The sequence below is a fragment of the Podarcis gaigeae genome (genome assembly GCF_964106915.1).
Source record: "Podarcis gaigeae genome assembly, chromosome: 13".
Classification (NCBI taxonomy): Eukaryota; Metazoa; Chordata; class Lepidosauria; order Squamata; family Lacertidae; genus Podarcis; species Podarcis gaigeae.
Window position 1 is genome coordinate 25,843,090 of NC_139689.1, and position 16,960 is coordinate 25,860,049.

General features: G+C 40.4%; 3 protein-coding genes across 3 annotated transcripts; all 3 read left to right on the forward strand.

The window, feature by feature from the left end:
- Positions 1-5,597: 5,597 nt before the first annotated feature.
- On the forward strand, positions 5,598-6,524 carry LOC310830526 (olfactory receptor 5V1-like; the record flags this gene model as incomplete). The annotated part of the gene is made up of 1 exon (XM_083710307.1): positions 5,598-6,524. The coding sequence occupies one exon, from the start codon at positions 5,598-5,600 to the stop codon at positions 6,522-6,524; it is 927 nt and encodes a 308-aa protein (XP_083566433.1).
- A 3,544-nt stretch (positions 6,525-10,068) lies between these two features.
- Positions 10,069-10,674, forward strand: LOC310830527 (olfactory receptor 2T35-like; the record flags this gene model as incomplete). Its single annotated transcript, XM_083710308.1, has 1 exon — positions 10,069-10,674. The coding sequence occupies one exon, from the start codon at positions 10,069-10,071 to the stop codon at positions 10,672-10,674; it is 606 nt and encodes a 201-aa protein (XP_083566434.1).
- Positions 10,675-15,714: 5,040 nt separating this feature from the next.
- LOC310829666 (olfactory receptor 5V1-like) lies at positions 15,715-16,641 on the forward strand (the record flags this gene model as incomplete). Its single annotated transcript, XM_083708387.1, has 1 exon — positions 15,715-16,641. One exon carries the CDS (start codon positions 15,715-15,717, stop codon positions 16,639-16,641), a length of 927 nt encoding a protein of 308 aa, XP_083564513.1.
- Between the last annotated feature and the right edge of the window lie 319 nt (positions 16,642-16,960).

Here is a 16,960-nt window from a genome sequence, read left to right on the forward strand (position 1 = left end):
ATATTCTACACAACATAGAGTTACAAGTTGTGTCTTAACAGAGTCAGAAATGAGATTAAATTCATATGATACTGATATATTCATTTGTATTATTTTACAGCTGCAAGCTTTTCAATGTACTAGACAATTTTTTATCATAGCACATTTCTTAAGACAAATATCAAATCAATAGTTGTCAAATTTAGCTGTATTCCCCTCCATTCCAATGATTTTGATGTTTCTCTGTAATGTATATGTATCTAGATTCAGATAGGTAGCCATAGCACCTTAGAGACCAAATAAGTTTATTCTTGGTATGAGCTTTTGTGTGCATGCACACTTCTTCAAATAAGCTACTGGACATTTATTATTATTATTATTATTATTATTATTATTATTATTATTATTATATATGTATATGTATATGTATATGTATATTAGACAGACACTTGTGTGGGCCCATTCTTCTGAAACAGTGTGGAATACAGTGAAATTATTGTGATGTCTTCATTATATATTTATTTATACTATGTTTACCTTTTCCCATCCTTCAGTATTAAGCATTCCTCTCAAGTGTATTGAAATAGTTTGGTTCCACTCTGAGTCAATTGCAAACCACTTCAATCTGTCCCTGACACAAAATAGGATTTGCCCCGCCTCTGCTATTTCTCCCCTGACCCTTCCAGTCAGCCCTCTTTCCTCCAAGACAAAAGTCCCTATTTTGGTGCAGAGAAAAATGCACGAGGTCTTGGAGGGCTCAGTTATTTCTCTAAATATTTAAACATTAAAGGAGAACATAAGTAGCTAGGGACAAGTAAAGGTAAAAGCTAAAGGACCCCTGACAATTGAGTCCAGTCATGGACGACTCTGCGGTTGTGGCTCTGGGGTTGCGGCGCTCGTCTCACTTTACTGGCCAAGAGAGCCGACGTTTGTCTGCAGACAGTTTTTTCGGGTCATGTGGCCAGCATGACTAAGCTGCTTCTGGCGAAACCAGAGCAATGCATGGAAATGCCGTTTACCTTCTGCTAACGCGTGCTCATATCTACGGATGTGGGTTGAAGTGTTGTATGGGCCTACACCCCAAGGAATGTCCTGATAGACCCTGGGTGCAGATTTTTGAAGGGGCATGAAGCAGTTGCCCCTTACAGGCACCTCTAGTGTGGCCTGGTCCAGCGCTCCTCTCCCAGCATCAGATGAACCAATGCTAATGGAAAGGAGCTCCAGGCAGGGCAGTCCTTCTGTCTTCCAGGAACAGGAAGGATTTGAACAGGCAAGCACAGCGACAGCTTCTATGTAGAAGAAGTCACAGGGTGCTTGCACTTGCACTGTTAGATACGTGTACTAAGGTTTGCTTTTGTGGGTGGCCACACATTGCTCCAGCAGTCCAGCTCAGAGCACAAGCCTGGGGAGGGGTGCCAGCTGCCTACCCACCAGGAATGTGTGTGTGTGTGTGTGTGTGTGTTTAGTGCACCTCAGGAGCTACTATGCTTTGTCAATAAAGAAATAAACTACCAGCTGTTTGTCATCATTAGGTTGTGTGTGCTTGAGTCACCAGATATGAAATTTCCTATCCCTGGTCTATAGTATTGCTTTAACTTGCTGCTCTTTCAAGGATCAAGTGTTTTGCATTTATTCATCATTTCAATGAACTCAAATGATAAATATACTACTACTTATAGCAATTATTTCAGATAGAACACTAAAAAAGAAGAAAAGCTTAGCCAATTCTTTTTTTTTTTTTAAGCTTAGCCAATTCTAAGCAAGTTGTACATGCCCTCTGAAGGAGCAGGTATGTAGTTTGGGGGTACTCATAAATGCTCTGCTATCACTTGAGGCTCAGGTGTCCTTGGTGGCATGGAGCATCTTCCATCAGCTTCGGGTGGTGGCCCAGCTATGTCCCTATCTGAACAGGGATAGCCTGACTTCTGTTGTCCATACTCTGGTATCCTCTAGGTTGGATTACTGCAACACATTATATGTATGGCTGTCTTTGAAGACAATTCAGAAGCTTCAGCTGGTGCAGAATTCAGAGGCCAGGTTGCTCACCAGGACAAGACAGTTGGGGCATATTACACCAATCCTGGTGTCAGGGACCGTGCTGAGGAGGGCTGCACTGAGGAAGAATGGTGGGAGACACCCCCTCTCCCTGATCCTGAATCTTTGCAGGAGCAGGTGGATAGTACAGATTTGGAACAGTGGTTTGCAGAGGGGAATAGTTCAGAAGGCAGAAGCGGGGAAATACTGGGTGGGGGACTGCCAGCAGAAGAAGCAGTGGAAGATAGATGGTTAACAGATTTAGTCTCTGGACAGCATTCAGCCCTCCCTTCCCCAAAGACACAGAGAGCCCAGAAAGTGTTAAAATAGAAAGTGCAGAGGGTACAAAATCAGATTACAAGACATAGGAGTAACGTAAATTAATAGGGATGGAGGGTGGGGGAGTGAGCCTTTATTGGGAGCACCACCATTTCTAGGGAGTTGTGTTCTTTTTCTCTCTCACTGTGATTATTAAAAAATCTAACTGGTAAGACGTTCCTTTCATTTGATCTTCTTATTTACCACCATGGGGGAGGAAGCCAATTCCCTTAAGCCTGACACCTGGCTCGACTGCAACGGCTGCCAAATAGCTTCCGGGTCCAATTTAATGTGCTGCTTTTGACTATAAAGCCTTTAACGTCTCAGGATCGCAATACGTCAAGAACCGCCTCTCCCCATATAAACCGTACTGGACTCTGCATTAATCATCTGAGGCCCTTCTTCACATGCCTCCTCCACATGAAGCCTGGAGGGCGGCAACACAAGAACAGGCCTTTTCTGTAGTGACTTCCTGTTTGTGAAATGCTCGCCACAGGAATGTTCACCTGGCACCTTCATTATACATTTTTAGATGCCAGTCAAAAATGTTCCTCTTCAACCAGGTCTTTGGCTAATAAATATTCTCCAGCCTTTTAAATATGTCTGTGGGAAGCGGGGGGATAATATAGTGGTTCGAGGACCCGACCCCCGCGAAGTGAAATGAAGACACAGGGACACGTGATATAAGGTTAATGGGCTAGAAAAGGCCACAACTTTATTGATTACAGCAATGAAAAGGTTGGATCGCGAAACAAGTGGGTTTATTCACCAGGGGTTCATCACCTGTTGATGCTAATCCAACTATAGGTTCACCCCTGATGTCACCGAGGGTCGTGCCATGGCCTCCCGCCAAGCAGGCTTCAGACGGAATACACAGGGCGACGAAGAGAAATGAGGCCAGGGAGAGAGGCTGGCGCTGCAGCATAGAGGCTGCTGGACACGCCCCCCATGGCACCTGGTTGGACGGCAATCGGGGGGCGTGAGCACCAGCCAGGTGAGCTGGAGGCAGGGGGAACGCCCCCTGCTACGAGCGATGTTCGGGCTCCCGCCCACAACCACTCCCCTCTCTTTCAGGGAGGAGAGTCTTCGATGAATAAAGGATGACTGTCACAAAACCCTGAGAGAAAGGTGAGAGGATCATAAATAGCCAGGTGTCCACCACCACGAAAGGCCTCTCTTCTCTCTGTTTTGGTCACTGTGGCAGCAGGAATATAACAAAAATGTTGTCAATTCAATAAGATTGCAAACCTAGTCCCACTTACCTGGGAATAAGCCCTATTGATTTCAACCAGACAAAATTAGGATTGTGACCTTAGCTGTTTCTGGATAATTTGATAAAAAACCCAGTTTTACTTCCAATTCCTTGATTTTATATGGTTGTTTTATTTTCCTATTTGGAGAGCCAGTGTGGTGTAGTGGTTAAGAGTGGTAGACTCGTAGTCTGGTGAACTAGGTTTGTGTCTCTGCTCCTCCACATGCAGCTGCTGGGTGGTCTTGGGCTAGTCACACTTCTTTGAAGTCTTTCAGCCCCACTCACTTCACAGTATTTGTTGTGGGGGAGGAAGGGAAAGGAGAATGTTAGCTACTTTAAGACTCCTTCAGATATAGTGATAAAGGGAGATATCAAATCCAAACTCTTCTTCATCAATCCTCAGTCACAGCCAAAGAAGGCTGAGTTCATCTTAATCATCAGGTACATTTATTAAAAGATTATTCTGTTCTATTTCAAGGCATGCCAATTAATTTTCACAATCAGTCAGAATATTTGCTGCTTTTTCTTTGGAAAACAGGGTGGATTTCTCTTGGGCAGAAAATCCTCAAAGGCCTCCTTCATATTTGTCCCTATATAAGCAACAATGCTTCACTGAAATTAATAAATCGCTCTAGGTTGAAATCCTTCTAGGTTGAAAAACCACACAGGCAACAAAAGCATACTTTTCTATACAACCTGATGAAATACTTCATTGGACCATATGTCGCTTATCCATATTTATAATATATCTGTCATTTTCTTGTTTTATAGAACATTAGAAAGAAAATGGCACCATCAAGAATGGCAGCATCTTAAACTAGGTGATATTGATAGAGAAGAGATGAATCAGCAGCCACAGTGATGTTATTATTTTCGGTTTAATCTTCAAGAAGTGACTTGGGAACTGGAAGAGAACTTCAGCTGTGGAGAGCTTCAACCACCCTCACTACTGTGATATTTGCCTTCATCAAATTCTATTTCGTTCCTTGAAATTCCTCAGATGTTTCTTCAGATTTGCCTCAAAACATTGTGTTGTATGAACTATGGTGACAACACAATTCAAGATCTTATCAAGGGTCTATCAGTGAAGGTGAAGGGTTCTTCAGCTTGACTTCTAACTGGATGCCCAAGAAAGTTGAAAGGCAGGTGACATCTGCCGCAAACCTGTACTAACAACCTCCTGTATTGTTTCTTGTGGTTCTTGCACTGAGATATGAGGAACAATCCAGACAAAGTTCTGCTATTTTGCTGGAACATAATTTGCTTCCTTTCACTGTCTCGCAGAGCAGAAACTTCACAAACCATTTCAAAAATTAGTGTCAGTGCTAGAGATTTGGAACCAGAGAGCATAGATGTACTAGCAATGGTCTGTGTATGCAGTTTTCTAAGATGAATGATCTAATGGAGAATGTTTCATGGCTATTACAACTGGAGATCATACTGAAAATTATATTGGATCAGGGTTCCCAAGGTAAGATAGATTTGTATACTTAAAGTTATGCTTTAAGAAAAATTCCTTTCAAACTTCTGCTCGTTATGTTCAAAGGATAAAGCGTAGGGATTGCACGAGTTCCATATTTGCAACAGCCAGTTATTTCTCAATAGTCTGTCTTACTCCTCTAACCATAAAAATGTTCACCACACACGTCATATTGATAACCTTCTTGCTAGTATTTGGTGATAAGGACCCATATGGATTTGAAAATATCAGTTGGATTCACGGCACTCTACATAGATCACCTTCCATATTAGTACTTTAGAGATAAGAGCTGATTATGGTATGCTAGGATTTCTTCTGGCACTGATAAATCCGCAGTGCTTTTGCAGGAAATGTCACAGAGTTATCCTCAGACAGAAGGATTATCTCTTCTCAAAGAAAGATCCATCAGAATCATACCTCTGTCATCTTCTGCACTTTATATTGAATATAACGCCAGTGTCACACTATTTATTAACATGATCACAATTCATTTCCCTCTTCTCTACAGAAAATCAATTGTTTATTTGCCAAGGTATGGAGGCACAAAATGAAACTGGCCTGTCTGAGTTCATCATCCTAGGTTTTAAACTTCTGCAGGAGGAACGTATTTTTCCCTTCAGTGCATTATTAATCATCTATCTTTTCACTGTGCTGTGGAATACCTTCATTGTAGTAATGACATTGGTGGATCAGAGGCTCAGAACTCCCATGTATTTCTTCCTTGGGAATCTCTCCTTTCTTGACATTTGCTACACTACCACCACAATACCCCAGATGTTGGCTCACCTTCTCTCTGAGAGAAGCAACATTTCCTACATGGGTTGTGTGCTCCAGGTGTATTTTTTCTTCTCCTTTGTAGGCACTGAGTGCCTCCTTCTAGCAGTGATGGCATTTGACCGCTATGTTGCCATATGCAACCCTTTGCGCTACACACTGATTATAGGCAAAACAATTTGTCTCCAACTAGCCATGGCCTGCTGGACTGGGGGTTTCCTCAACTCAGCTGTGCATACAACTTTTGCTTTCCAACTACCTTTTTGTGGGAAGAACTGCCTTGATGCTTTCTACTGTGATATTCCCCCACTACTGAAGCTATCATGTGGTGATACTTCCCTTAACCAAATCCTCTTGCTATCTATTGGCCTGTTCATAGCTTGGACCCCATTACTTTGTATCCTTTTGTCATATACCTACATCATTTCAACTGTCTTAAAAATAAGGTCTTCTGAAGGGAGACAGAAGGCTTTCTCCACCTGTTCCTCTCACCTCACTGTAGTCCTTTTGTACTATGGCAGCTCCATCTTCACTTACCTGTCTTCAAACAGCAGTCACTCCTCAAATTATGGCAGGCTTATTCCAGTGATATACAGTGTCTTGACACCACTCTTAAATCCTATCATATACACTTTACGCAACAAGGATGTAAAGAGTGCCTGGAGAAGCATGATTAGACATACATAAATATGAGAAGAATAGATAGATAGATGATATACTGTATGATAGTTGATAGTTGATAGATGGATAGATATAGATAGGTGATAGATAGATCTAACACACATTCACAGATTATAGACCTACACTAATTTTTTAAATGTATGCTTGCTTTTAGAATATCATAGTCACACATTGAGTCTGTTGTGGATTAAAGTAATCACAACTTCTGCAAAGTACCAGCTGGTTTCTGACTTGTTTCTTATGTCTTATGCACCATTCCTTGTTGACAAAATTGACTGAAATGTTTTGAAATGCCAGTTACATTCAATTGTGTATTCTATGTTACTGTGCAAAAACCTGACATGAAATGCTTGCTATGAATATAAACTCCACATATTTCTTGTACAGTCCTCCTATTCAGTGTGTGTGTGTGTGTGTGTGTGTGTGTGTGTATGCATGTATTTGTGTGTTGTATGTATTCAAAACAGATTATGCACCATTATGGATGAGGCTCTGTATGTCTAAAGACACATAAGATTGAATTGCTAAAATAAATCTGTTGTGTGGCAGAACAGAGCTTACTCAAAACAAATTATGGAAGGTGTTGGCAATGTGGCACCTTTCAAACATTGTGGAAGATAATCCCCATTATCTCAGACAAGTGAAATTGTTGTTTGGGGCAAATGGCACCGAAAATGCAAAATAACTGAAGAGATTCATGTTGGCTACCTCTCCGGTAATAAAAAAGAGATATACCACTTTTTATTTAATCCTACCAGTGCCTGCTTGGAGACTCTTAACCACAGGCCAGCACTGCTACAGTGCAATCCTATAGATGTCTACTGATCACTGCTAGATCAGACTAAGAAATCAAGTGTCCTGTTTCCCTCATTGGGCCACAAGATGAGTGGAAAGCTCAAACACAGCCAATAGCTGTGTTTTACACAGTCTCTGAAACTGGAAGTTCCACAGAGTCAACATGACTAGGCACCACTGATGACTGGTAGCTGCTGCTGGACTTACTTTCAATGAATGTGTCTTGTTAGGAGCCATCTAAGGACAAACTAGGCATGGGATTAAATGTATGTTTGCATTTAGCATGCAAGGTTTTTAGATGTGCAAATACCGTCAGCTATGGGAAGGAACTGGAAATTATCAGGACTGAAATAGATGGCGAGGTGGAATTGAACCCTTTTCTCCCTGCTGCACTCCTTTTCTAAAGCTGGCATTTAGTTTAGAGGGAAATCTCTGACTGATGAACACCTTGTATACAAAGTTATCATGGTGTATTGCACTATATTTAAAACAAAATAAAACATAAATATTGCATCCCCTCAGTGGGTTAGATTTCCTATGTAAACTGTCAGTGCTGTCTGCTACAGTTCCTGAGTCACAGCAACAGAATCAATAGTTACACTAAGTATTTGGAAAGCAAAGGAGTCTAGACTTCCCTCCTTGATCTATGAACCACTCTCCTGTTGAATCTATAGGCCATAGCATGTCTTATAGGATTTTGGTTGTTGTTGTTAAGGAAAGTGATAGGAAAATGCCCTGGGGAGTGTCGGAGAACAATTGCTTGATGTGAAGCTGTGCAAACAAATCAGAATGGATGTTCAACAGATAGCAGAAGTCACCTCCAATAGATAGCATCTCCAAGAAGCTTTGTGAAAATCACAATACTATTTAATAAACTGGTTGCATGGAAGAGCTAACTCTTGACCTAGAAATCATTCTCTCTTTCCCACTTTCTGGCTCTTGAGGGCAGATTCTACTTTGCATACCCTGAAAACAAACCCTTGAAATAAACTCAAGTTAATTGTATCTCTGTGCTCATTGTCCTTAGGGAATGGAAAAGTTAACAAGGTTGGAACTGAAGGGAGTTGTGTTGTTTCAAATGCTTCAGGGAAATGAGGAGTTTGTGCTAAGTCAGATATGGATTTATATTTCAATCAAATGTACCCTTGTGAATAACATTTTGATGCCTGTGAAGATGCTAGATGGTCCAGTCATCCACCAACTTCCTATTTTCTGCTCCAGTTTTCACACACACACTCACCAAACTTTTTAAAAGCCAGAGATTCCTGGGGAATATACAGTTGTTTCTTCCAATTCTGCTCTACATTTTAAACAATCTATCTCATCTGAAACAGATTGCAGCTGGAATGTGTTTCGTGTAAAAAGCAGGTAAATTATTAGCAACGGGTTTAGGATGTTAGAACTATTGTTGGCAAGGAAAAAGGTAGGCATAAAAGAACATTCCTGGGGCAAGTACTCTTTGGTGACAGAATCCCAGCTGGACTAAAAATCACAAAACATGCAGCAAAGTAAAGCACAGATATATAGGCTATAAAATCTTTTTAAAATATCATCTAAGTTCCTTCCAAGGTTACCCTCTTCCCCACAATAAAAAGACTGCACGTTTGGTAAGTTAAAAATGATTTACTCATAAACTCTCCAAAGGAGATATTCATGTGCTTTTCCATACAGCATTCAGAAAGAATTGCACAGGCAGTAAAACTTGGCTTAGTTACAGTGGTGAAAGTTCTTATATTATTGGTTTTGGAACTCAGTAGTAGTCTGTAAGAGCTATGAGGTTTGTGTTGCAGCAACCAGCTCAGATAGATTTCTAAAAAGCAAGTTATGCCAATTTTCCTTTAAACATCTGGACATTAAGAAAGTAATATTGCCAACAGAAATGAAGAAATTATCCACGACATGGGGAGGGGGGAGAGAGAGATGTGAAAACTCATGAATCAATGTCAGTAAAAAGAATACTTATTCATTTTAAAGCTATGACTCTTACTGTTCAGATGAATAGAATTTAAAGGCAAATCTGTTGATTATGTAGTTAGAAAAGGTTAAGTTCAGTTGTTTGATATTAAGCACATATGGGTGTTTGCATATTAATAAACTGTATGTTCTAAATTACTATATTAAACAATATATGTTAAAGACAATAGATATTACCAGAAGTGTAATACAATGTGTGAAATACAGAAGACAAAATGTGTGTTATGTTTTTAAAAAGCAGTTTTAACAAGGAGAAATAACAGAGATGGGTAGAACACACAAGCTGACTCCAAACAGAGCAGAAAAAGGGCAAACTTGTATGGGCAGTGAACAATACCACGTCATATTGAAGCTAGGTGGCATCAACATGTTTAAGTGATTGTTTGTGATATGGCATTTCAAGCAGTACACCAGTTATACATACACTTATCATTACAGGTGGAGTCTTTTGGGTGATATGTGGATTCAGAATGCAACCTCTGTGAAGGAATTCATTCTGCTTGGCTTCACCAGTCACCCAACATTGCAACGTATCCTATTGACACTGTGCCTAGTCATATATCTCATCACTTTATGTGGCAACAGTCTCATCATCTTCTTGATCTGGGTTGACTCCCGCCTCCATACAGGAATGTACTTTTTCATTGCTAACCTTTCTTTCTTAGATATATTCGGCACACAGGTCACTTTCCCCCAGATGCTATTCCATATGGCTTCCAGAACCAATAATATCTCTTTCAACAGATGTATGGCTCAACTCATCCTGATGCTGTTCTGTGGGATGACTGAGTGCTTCATCCTGGCTCTCATGGCATATGATCGCTACGTGGCCATATGTCAACCACTGCGGTACCCAACCATCATGAGGATGCAAGTATGCATCCAGATGGCAGGAGCCTGTTGGTTAGGTGGCTTATTCAATGCTGCAGCACTGACAGTTATCACCATAAATTTCCCCTTCTGTGGGCCCAACCAGATCAACCATTTCTTTTGTGAGGAGCCTGCTGTGTTGCAGCTGGTTTGCATGGACACCTATATAGTAAGAGTCCTCATCTTTGCCCTGAGTGTCGTTGTGCTCATGTTGCCTTTCACTTTTATAGTAATCTCCTACATCCACATTGCCAGGGTGGTGTTCAGCATAAACTCAGCAGAGGGACGGCAACGAGCTTTTTCCACCTGTGCTACCCATCTCACTGTTGTCACGTTGTTCTACACCACCATCAGCTTCACTTACTTGCAGCCCCGGTCTGAACGAGCTGCAGACCAGGAGAAGAAAGCTTCTGTTTTCTATGCTTTCTTCTCCCCAATGCTGAACCCTGTCATTTACAGCCTGAGGAACAAGGATGTTAAAGGAGCCTTATTCAAAATGATGGGGAAAGTAAGCTGAGTCTCACCTTTGGAAAGGGGTTCCCATCTCTAAAAATCAGTAAAGAAATGGTTGTATGGAAGAGGTGGATGAATTTGGATATATTAACGTTAGACCAGCTGATAAACAAAGAGGATAAATTATATATATATATATTCCATTTTATGAGACAAATATAGATTACATATAAATTATCAATGACAGTATCTCCAGATAAAACACTTGCTAACCACCATCTATGGATCAGGAACTTTTACAGCCTCAGAGACCCCAGAGATCTTGAAGCAGTTGATTCATTCTTAAACAACAACAACAAAACAGCAAGTAAGGTATATAAATCTTTGTTATTAGCAAACTATTTGATATATAGGTATTGCTGGAGGAATGGAATAAAGAATTAGAGATATGGAAAGCACAGTTTGGCAGTATCTACCTCTTACATATCCAAGGAAGTTAGTCTATTCCACATACTTTATATGCACAGCAGAAGACACCAGTATAGCCAAGGCAAAAACAGCTGCAATGGGCTTCTCACAGTGTTGATTTAAGCCCAAACATCACTATCAGAAAACCTCTTTGTTCAGCATTCATCCTGATTTGTTTGTGGGGAGATTGGATTATGTCTGTTATCTACTGATAGTTCATTCTGATTACTTTACAAGACGGATACACGATGTTGCATCGGGCAAATGTTATCTTACACTTTCCAGGGCATTTTCCCATCACTTTTCTTATTTGAAAAAGCCCAACTCTGGGGGACAAATGGAACCTTTCACTCTCTCACTTTTCTCTTTGCACCAGACCTTGAACCCAAACCATGAAATGATCCACAAGCAATTTTGTTGTGAAGAGAGTAACATCACAACAGACAAAGAGCATCATTTGCTTAATGGGGTTGCTACAGATATATCCATTGTATATTTATTTATTTATATATATTTATATGACGCAAATGTTTACTTACTTACTTACAATAAATGTAGCCCATGCCCATCTTTGCTTCTCACACTTTTCTCTGATTCACACATAGAGTGAGATGTTTAGAGATGCTACCCTGCTGTCCTAAGGGGATACATCTTGTATCAGCTGTTTCAATGATACCCAGAATGATTTTTTTTTTTAAAAAATCATTTGATCATGGCAAAGGACCTCCAGAGATGCATAGATATCAACCCAATGCCACTCTAAGGTTTATGAAATTAATTCAGGTGAAAAGAATGATTGGTGGGGTGACAGCAGTTTGAGTCAGAGCATCTTGGAGCTTTTGCGTCTGAAGACTACCAAGATCTCAGGGTGCTTGCTGTCTCCCTGAAGATCTGATGTAGGAGTCGTGAGCTTGGCTGTCAGAATCTTGAAGTCATATTGCTACCTATGCTTAGCCTGTGTGCTCATGGGATCAAGTGTTGAAAAAGCACCCTAGAGGCCATGCAGTACAACTCCCTTCGCCTCAAAGCTTACATTATTATATATTTACAGATAAATGAAATAGTAAGTAGAAACTGTTTAGTAATACAGTCATACCTCTTGTTACGTTTGCTTAATGTTACGTTCTTTCAGGTTACGTCCTACGGCAACCCGGAAATACTGGAAAGGGTTACTTCTGGGTTTTGCTGCTCGCACATGTGCAAAATGCAAGTGCAAAATGACGTCACGCGCATGCGCAAAATTGGCAAATTGCAACTCGCACATGCACAGATGCGCCGCTGAGGGTTGCACTATTTTTATGTTGCAAACGGGTCTCCAGAACGGATCCTGTTCCCAATGAAAGGTACCACTGTACTAATAATTTGTAATCCAGAATTAGGAAGGACCCTGTAGGCCATCCACCCAGACTCCTGACAGGTTGCAACATTAATATATAGTTTTGTGTGTGTGTGTTTTAAAGAAACAGGTCAAAACTACAATGCAAGAGTAAAATTAAAATACTTCTTCCTTTCTCATGTAAGTTTCTCCAACAGACAGATACATCAGCCAATACATTTCCTCCCTTTGTCTGTAGATTAAAAAGAAAAAAAACATTTTGTGAAGCTAATAAAATGAATGTCAGTAATGAAACTGCTCCATCCGAATTCATCCTTCTGGCACCCATTGCAGTGACGTCTACCTGCAGGGGGGAAAGGCCTAGTGTAAGATGGGTATAAAAACTGCACAGGACAACATTATGGGATTTAAAAATTGGCCACAATTTTGTTCATTCCAGATGTAGGTAGGCTTTGGCTGAAGCATTGGGCGTATATCCATTCTCAGCCCCATGTTTGGGGCAAGGGGCTGACACTTGAGCAGAGTCAAACTTGGAGTGGAAGGACCACCTCAAGGAATCCCTGCCTCATTAGACATGAGTGTTACATTTGTGGAGCCTCCCAATCCTTTGCCAATTGCCCCAGAGTCTTGTCCTTCAAGGTATTCTCATATTTTTATTAAGGTCAGCACTGTTCTTGATTTATGAAAAGACAGCTACTCCTGCCAACACAGAGAAGAAGAAGAAGAGTTTGGATTTGATATCCCACCTTTCACTCCCTTTAAGGAGTCTCAAAGCGGCTAACAATCTCCTTTCCCTTCCTCCCCCACAACAAACACTCTGTGAGGTGAGTGGGGCTGAGAGACTTCAAAAAGTGTGACTGGCCCAAGGTCACCCAGCAACTGCATGTGGAGTGGAGACGCGAACCCGGTTCCCCAGATTACGAGACTACCTCTCTTAACCACTACACCACAGTGGCACTCAAGGAGGTTCTCTCAAGGAAATGTACTGTTTTTTTCTCTTTGTAAATGCATTTTTGTGTGTGTGTGTGTTTATAATCTTACAGAGGAACATACAATGAACATAAACATCAAGTATTCCTTACAAAGTAATGCAACATTAGGTACAATTGTGGCTATAGAATTCAAGATTTATTTATTTTTTGAAACATACATGACCTTTCTGTATGATTTAGTTAAGATGCAATTAACTAGCTTAAGCTCTTTGAAAAACCTCTGGCAGTCTTGCCTTGGTGGAAAAGCACTTGGGGTAGAAATCCCCAAAGGCATTATTGCATATATATGAAAGGAAACCGTGAAATCCACAAGCAACCCACACTGAATGCTACCAACAGGGAGAAGGCTCATCTCACAGGTAAGGAAATGAATGTGTTATGGATGGGAGAACAAAATTTAGTGGGGCACATCATTAGTTTGTATTGAAGAAATGCAATCAAAGTGAATAAATGTATGGCACCAGTTGTGATATAGTCAAATTTAGAATGACTCTCTACTGACCTCTAACATGCTATGAATTTTCATCTGCATGTAAGTGAATGAGAACTCATTCGGAGCCAACAGCTCAACTGAAGTTAGTTGCACTTAATACCTATTGATATTTATATTATGTCATGAATAACTTGACCCAGTGGTTTCAATTGACATAGAAAGTGCAACCTTACAGATAATTACTTAGAAGTCTATCTCAATGAGTTTAGTAATGCTCACTCAGAGACAACTTTCTACAGGTATGCAGCCATAGTGTGGCACTGACACAAAGCATTTTAAAGGATAACGAGGAACAATTATTTAATAAAATGTCACACCTTAGTGGTAATCCATGGAATTTCACATTCTGAACTTTTGTCCACATCTGTTGTTGTTGTTGTTATTGTTGTTTATGTTGCATGTGTGTATCATCTTCTTTGTGTTTGGATTTCCACATATGGGAAAGCAAATATTTGCACAATAGATTAGAATTAGTTTTTGTGTGCTGCAAATGAATTTGTCCATGTGTTCTATATGTCCTTACATGATTGCTTAATTATAAGATAGTCAGAGGTTTGAAGCAGGCAACAGTAGATTGAAAAGAAATATGAAAAATCAGATTAGAAATCCCCTAAGAGTTAACATATACTGGTAATACTTGACAATCAAACTAACCGTGCACTTCTTGAATTTCATCCTTTAAAGGCTATTGTGTATAAGAGAGAGTGCTTCTAAATGACACAGTGAATTTAATTGATGGACTCAGTGGCTACCAGATTACACCTATGGTTTTGTTTAGGGTTCTCAGAAGAGGACATGTTAAATGTAGGTGTATTTAAACATCAATATACATATGTCAGGGAGCCCAAGCCTAATTAGGATTTCCTATCTGTGAACACTCAAGTGTCTAAATATTTGGGTATGTTGTCAATGTTTGAACAATTGACACAGAAAGCAACGTTAGCTCAGTTGGTTAGAGTCTGGTGCTGATAGCACCCTGGTTGCAGGTTTGATATGTGACAGCTGCATACTCCTGCATTGCAGACTAGATCAGCCTTTCTCAACCTGTGGGTTCCCAGATGTTGTTGAACTACAACTCCCATCACCCCTAGCTAGCAAGGCCAGAGTTCAGGGATGATGGGAGCTGTAGTCCGACAACATCTGGGGACCCACAGGTTGAGAACCACTAAACTAGATGATCCTCAGTGGCTCCTTTCAATTCTGTAATGTGGCTTTCCACACCACACCCCATCAAAAGAAAATGTGAATAAAGAAATGTATATTAGGGGGAAATGTGCATAGAAATGCATATATTAATGAAAACAGCATATGCGAATGTATTATATTAGGGAATGTTGCTTGCAGAAATTAGGAGGAATATGCAGGTAAACAACTTTGAATTTTCATGTAGTTTTTTGTTTTTTTTTTTTTTGTTTTTTAATGCCAGCAGCTGCAAAATTGTGGTGAACTGAACTCAAGCCTGGGAAAAAAACACCAGAGAAGTTAGAAAGTGGATAGGTTGATGTTTGTCTCTCTGTGTCACCTAATAGTAAAAATGTGTGGGGACATGCAATGAAGCTGCAAGCTACAAGGTGTAGAACAGATAAATGCTAGTACTCCTTCAAAGGCAAACCACGGAATCCATTGTCACAAGAGACAGTGATTGTCAGCTACTTAAATGCAGAATCATAGCATTATGTAGTTGTGAGGGACCCTTGAATGATTTTAAAAGGGTTTTAGACAAAGACTATCAGTTCCTCCTAGCCTCAACAGCTATGTTCTCCTTCCACTGTTTGAAGCAGTATGCCTCCGAATGCCAGTCTCTAGGAATCAGATATGGAGGCAAAAAACCAATCAGAGCTTTCAGAATTCATCATCCTTGGCTTTAAAAATCTGCAAGAGGTACACTTCTTGCTGTTCAGTGGATTCTTGATCATCTATTTATTCACTGTGCTGTGGAATACCTTCATCATCACCATGGCCATAGTGGACCAGAGGCTCAGAACTCCCATGTATTTCTTCCTTGGAAACCTCTCCTGTCTTGACATCTGCTACATCACTACCACCATCCCCCAAATGTTGGATCTCCTTCTGACAGAAAGCAGCACCATCTCCTACACAGGCTGTGTGCTCCAGCTGTTTTTCTTCTTTTCCTTTGTCGGCATTGAATGCCTTCTTTTGGCAGTAATGGCTTTTGACCGCTATGTAGCCATCTGCAACCCACTGCGCTATTCATTGATTATCAAAAGGAATGTTTGCCTGCAGCTGGCTACTGCCTCCTGGGTGGGTGGTTTTCTCAACTCTGCCGTACACACCTATTTTGCCTTTCAGTTACCCTTCTGTGGAGACAACCGCCTAGATGCTTTCTATTGTGACATTCCACCATTGCTGAAATTGTCATGTGGGGACATTTCCCTCAACCAAAAGCTCTTGTTAACCATTGGGTTGTTCATAGCTTGGACACCAATGTTCTGTATCCTTCTCTCATATGTGTACATAATTTCAAGTGTTTTGAAAATACGATCAACAGAAGGGAGGCAAAAGGCTTTCTCGACCTGCTCTTCTCATCTTACAGTGGTTCTTCTGTTCTATGGTAGTTGCATCTTCACCTATTTGAGGCCTGTTCCCACAGAGTCATCGGTGAATACAAAGCTGATCCCACTGATGTATAGCATTTTGACGCCCTTGTTGAATCCCATTATATATACATTACGCAACAAAGATGTGAAGAAAGCTTGGCTAAACATAATGGGGAAGATGTGAATATTGTACACAACATCATGTTACAAGCTGTACCTTAACAGAATCAGAAATGAGATTTAATTCATATGATACTAATATACTTATTTATATTATTTTTCAGCCACAAGCTTTTCAATGTGCTTTAATTTTTTATCATAGCACATTTCTTAAGACAAATATCAAATCAATAGTTGTCAAGTTTAACTGTGTTCTCCTCCATTCCAATGATTTTGTTGTTTCTCTGCATGTATGTATGTATATGTATATGTATATTAGACAGACACTTGTGTGGGCCCATTCTCCTGAAACGGTGTGGAAGACAATGATATTATTGTGATGT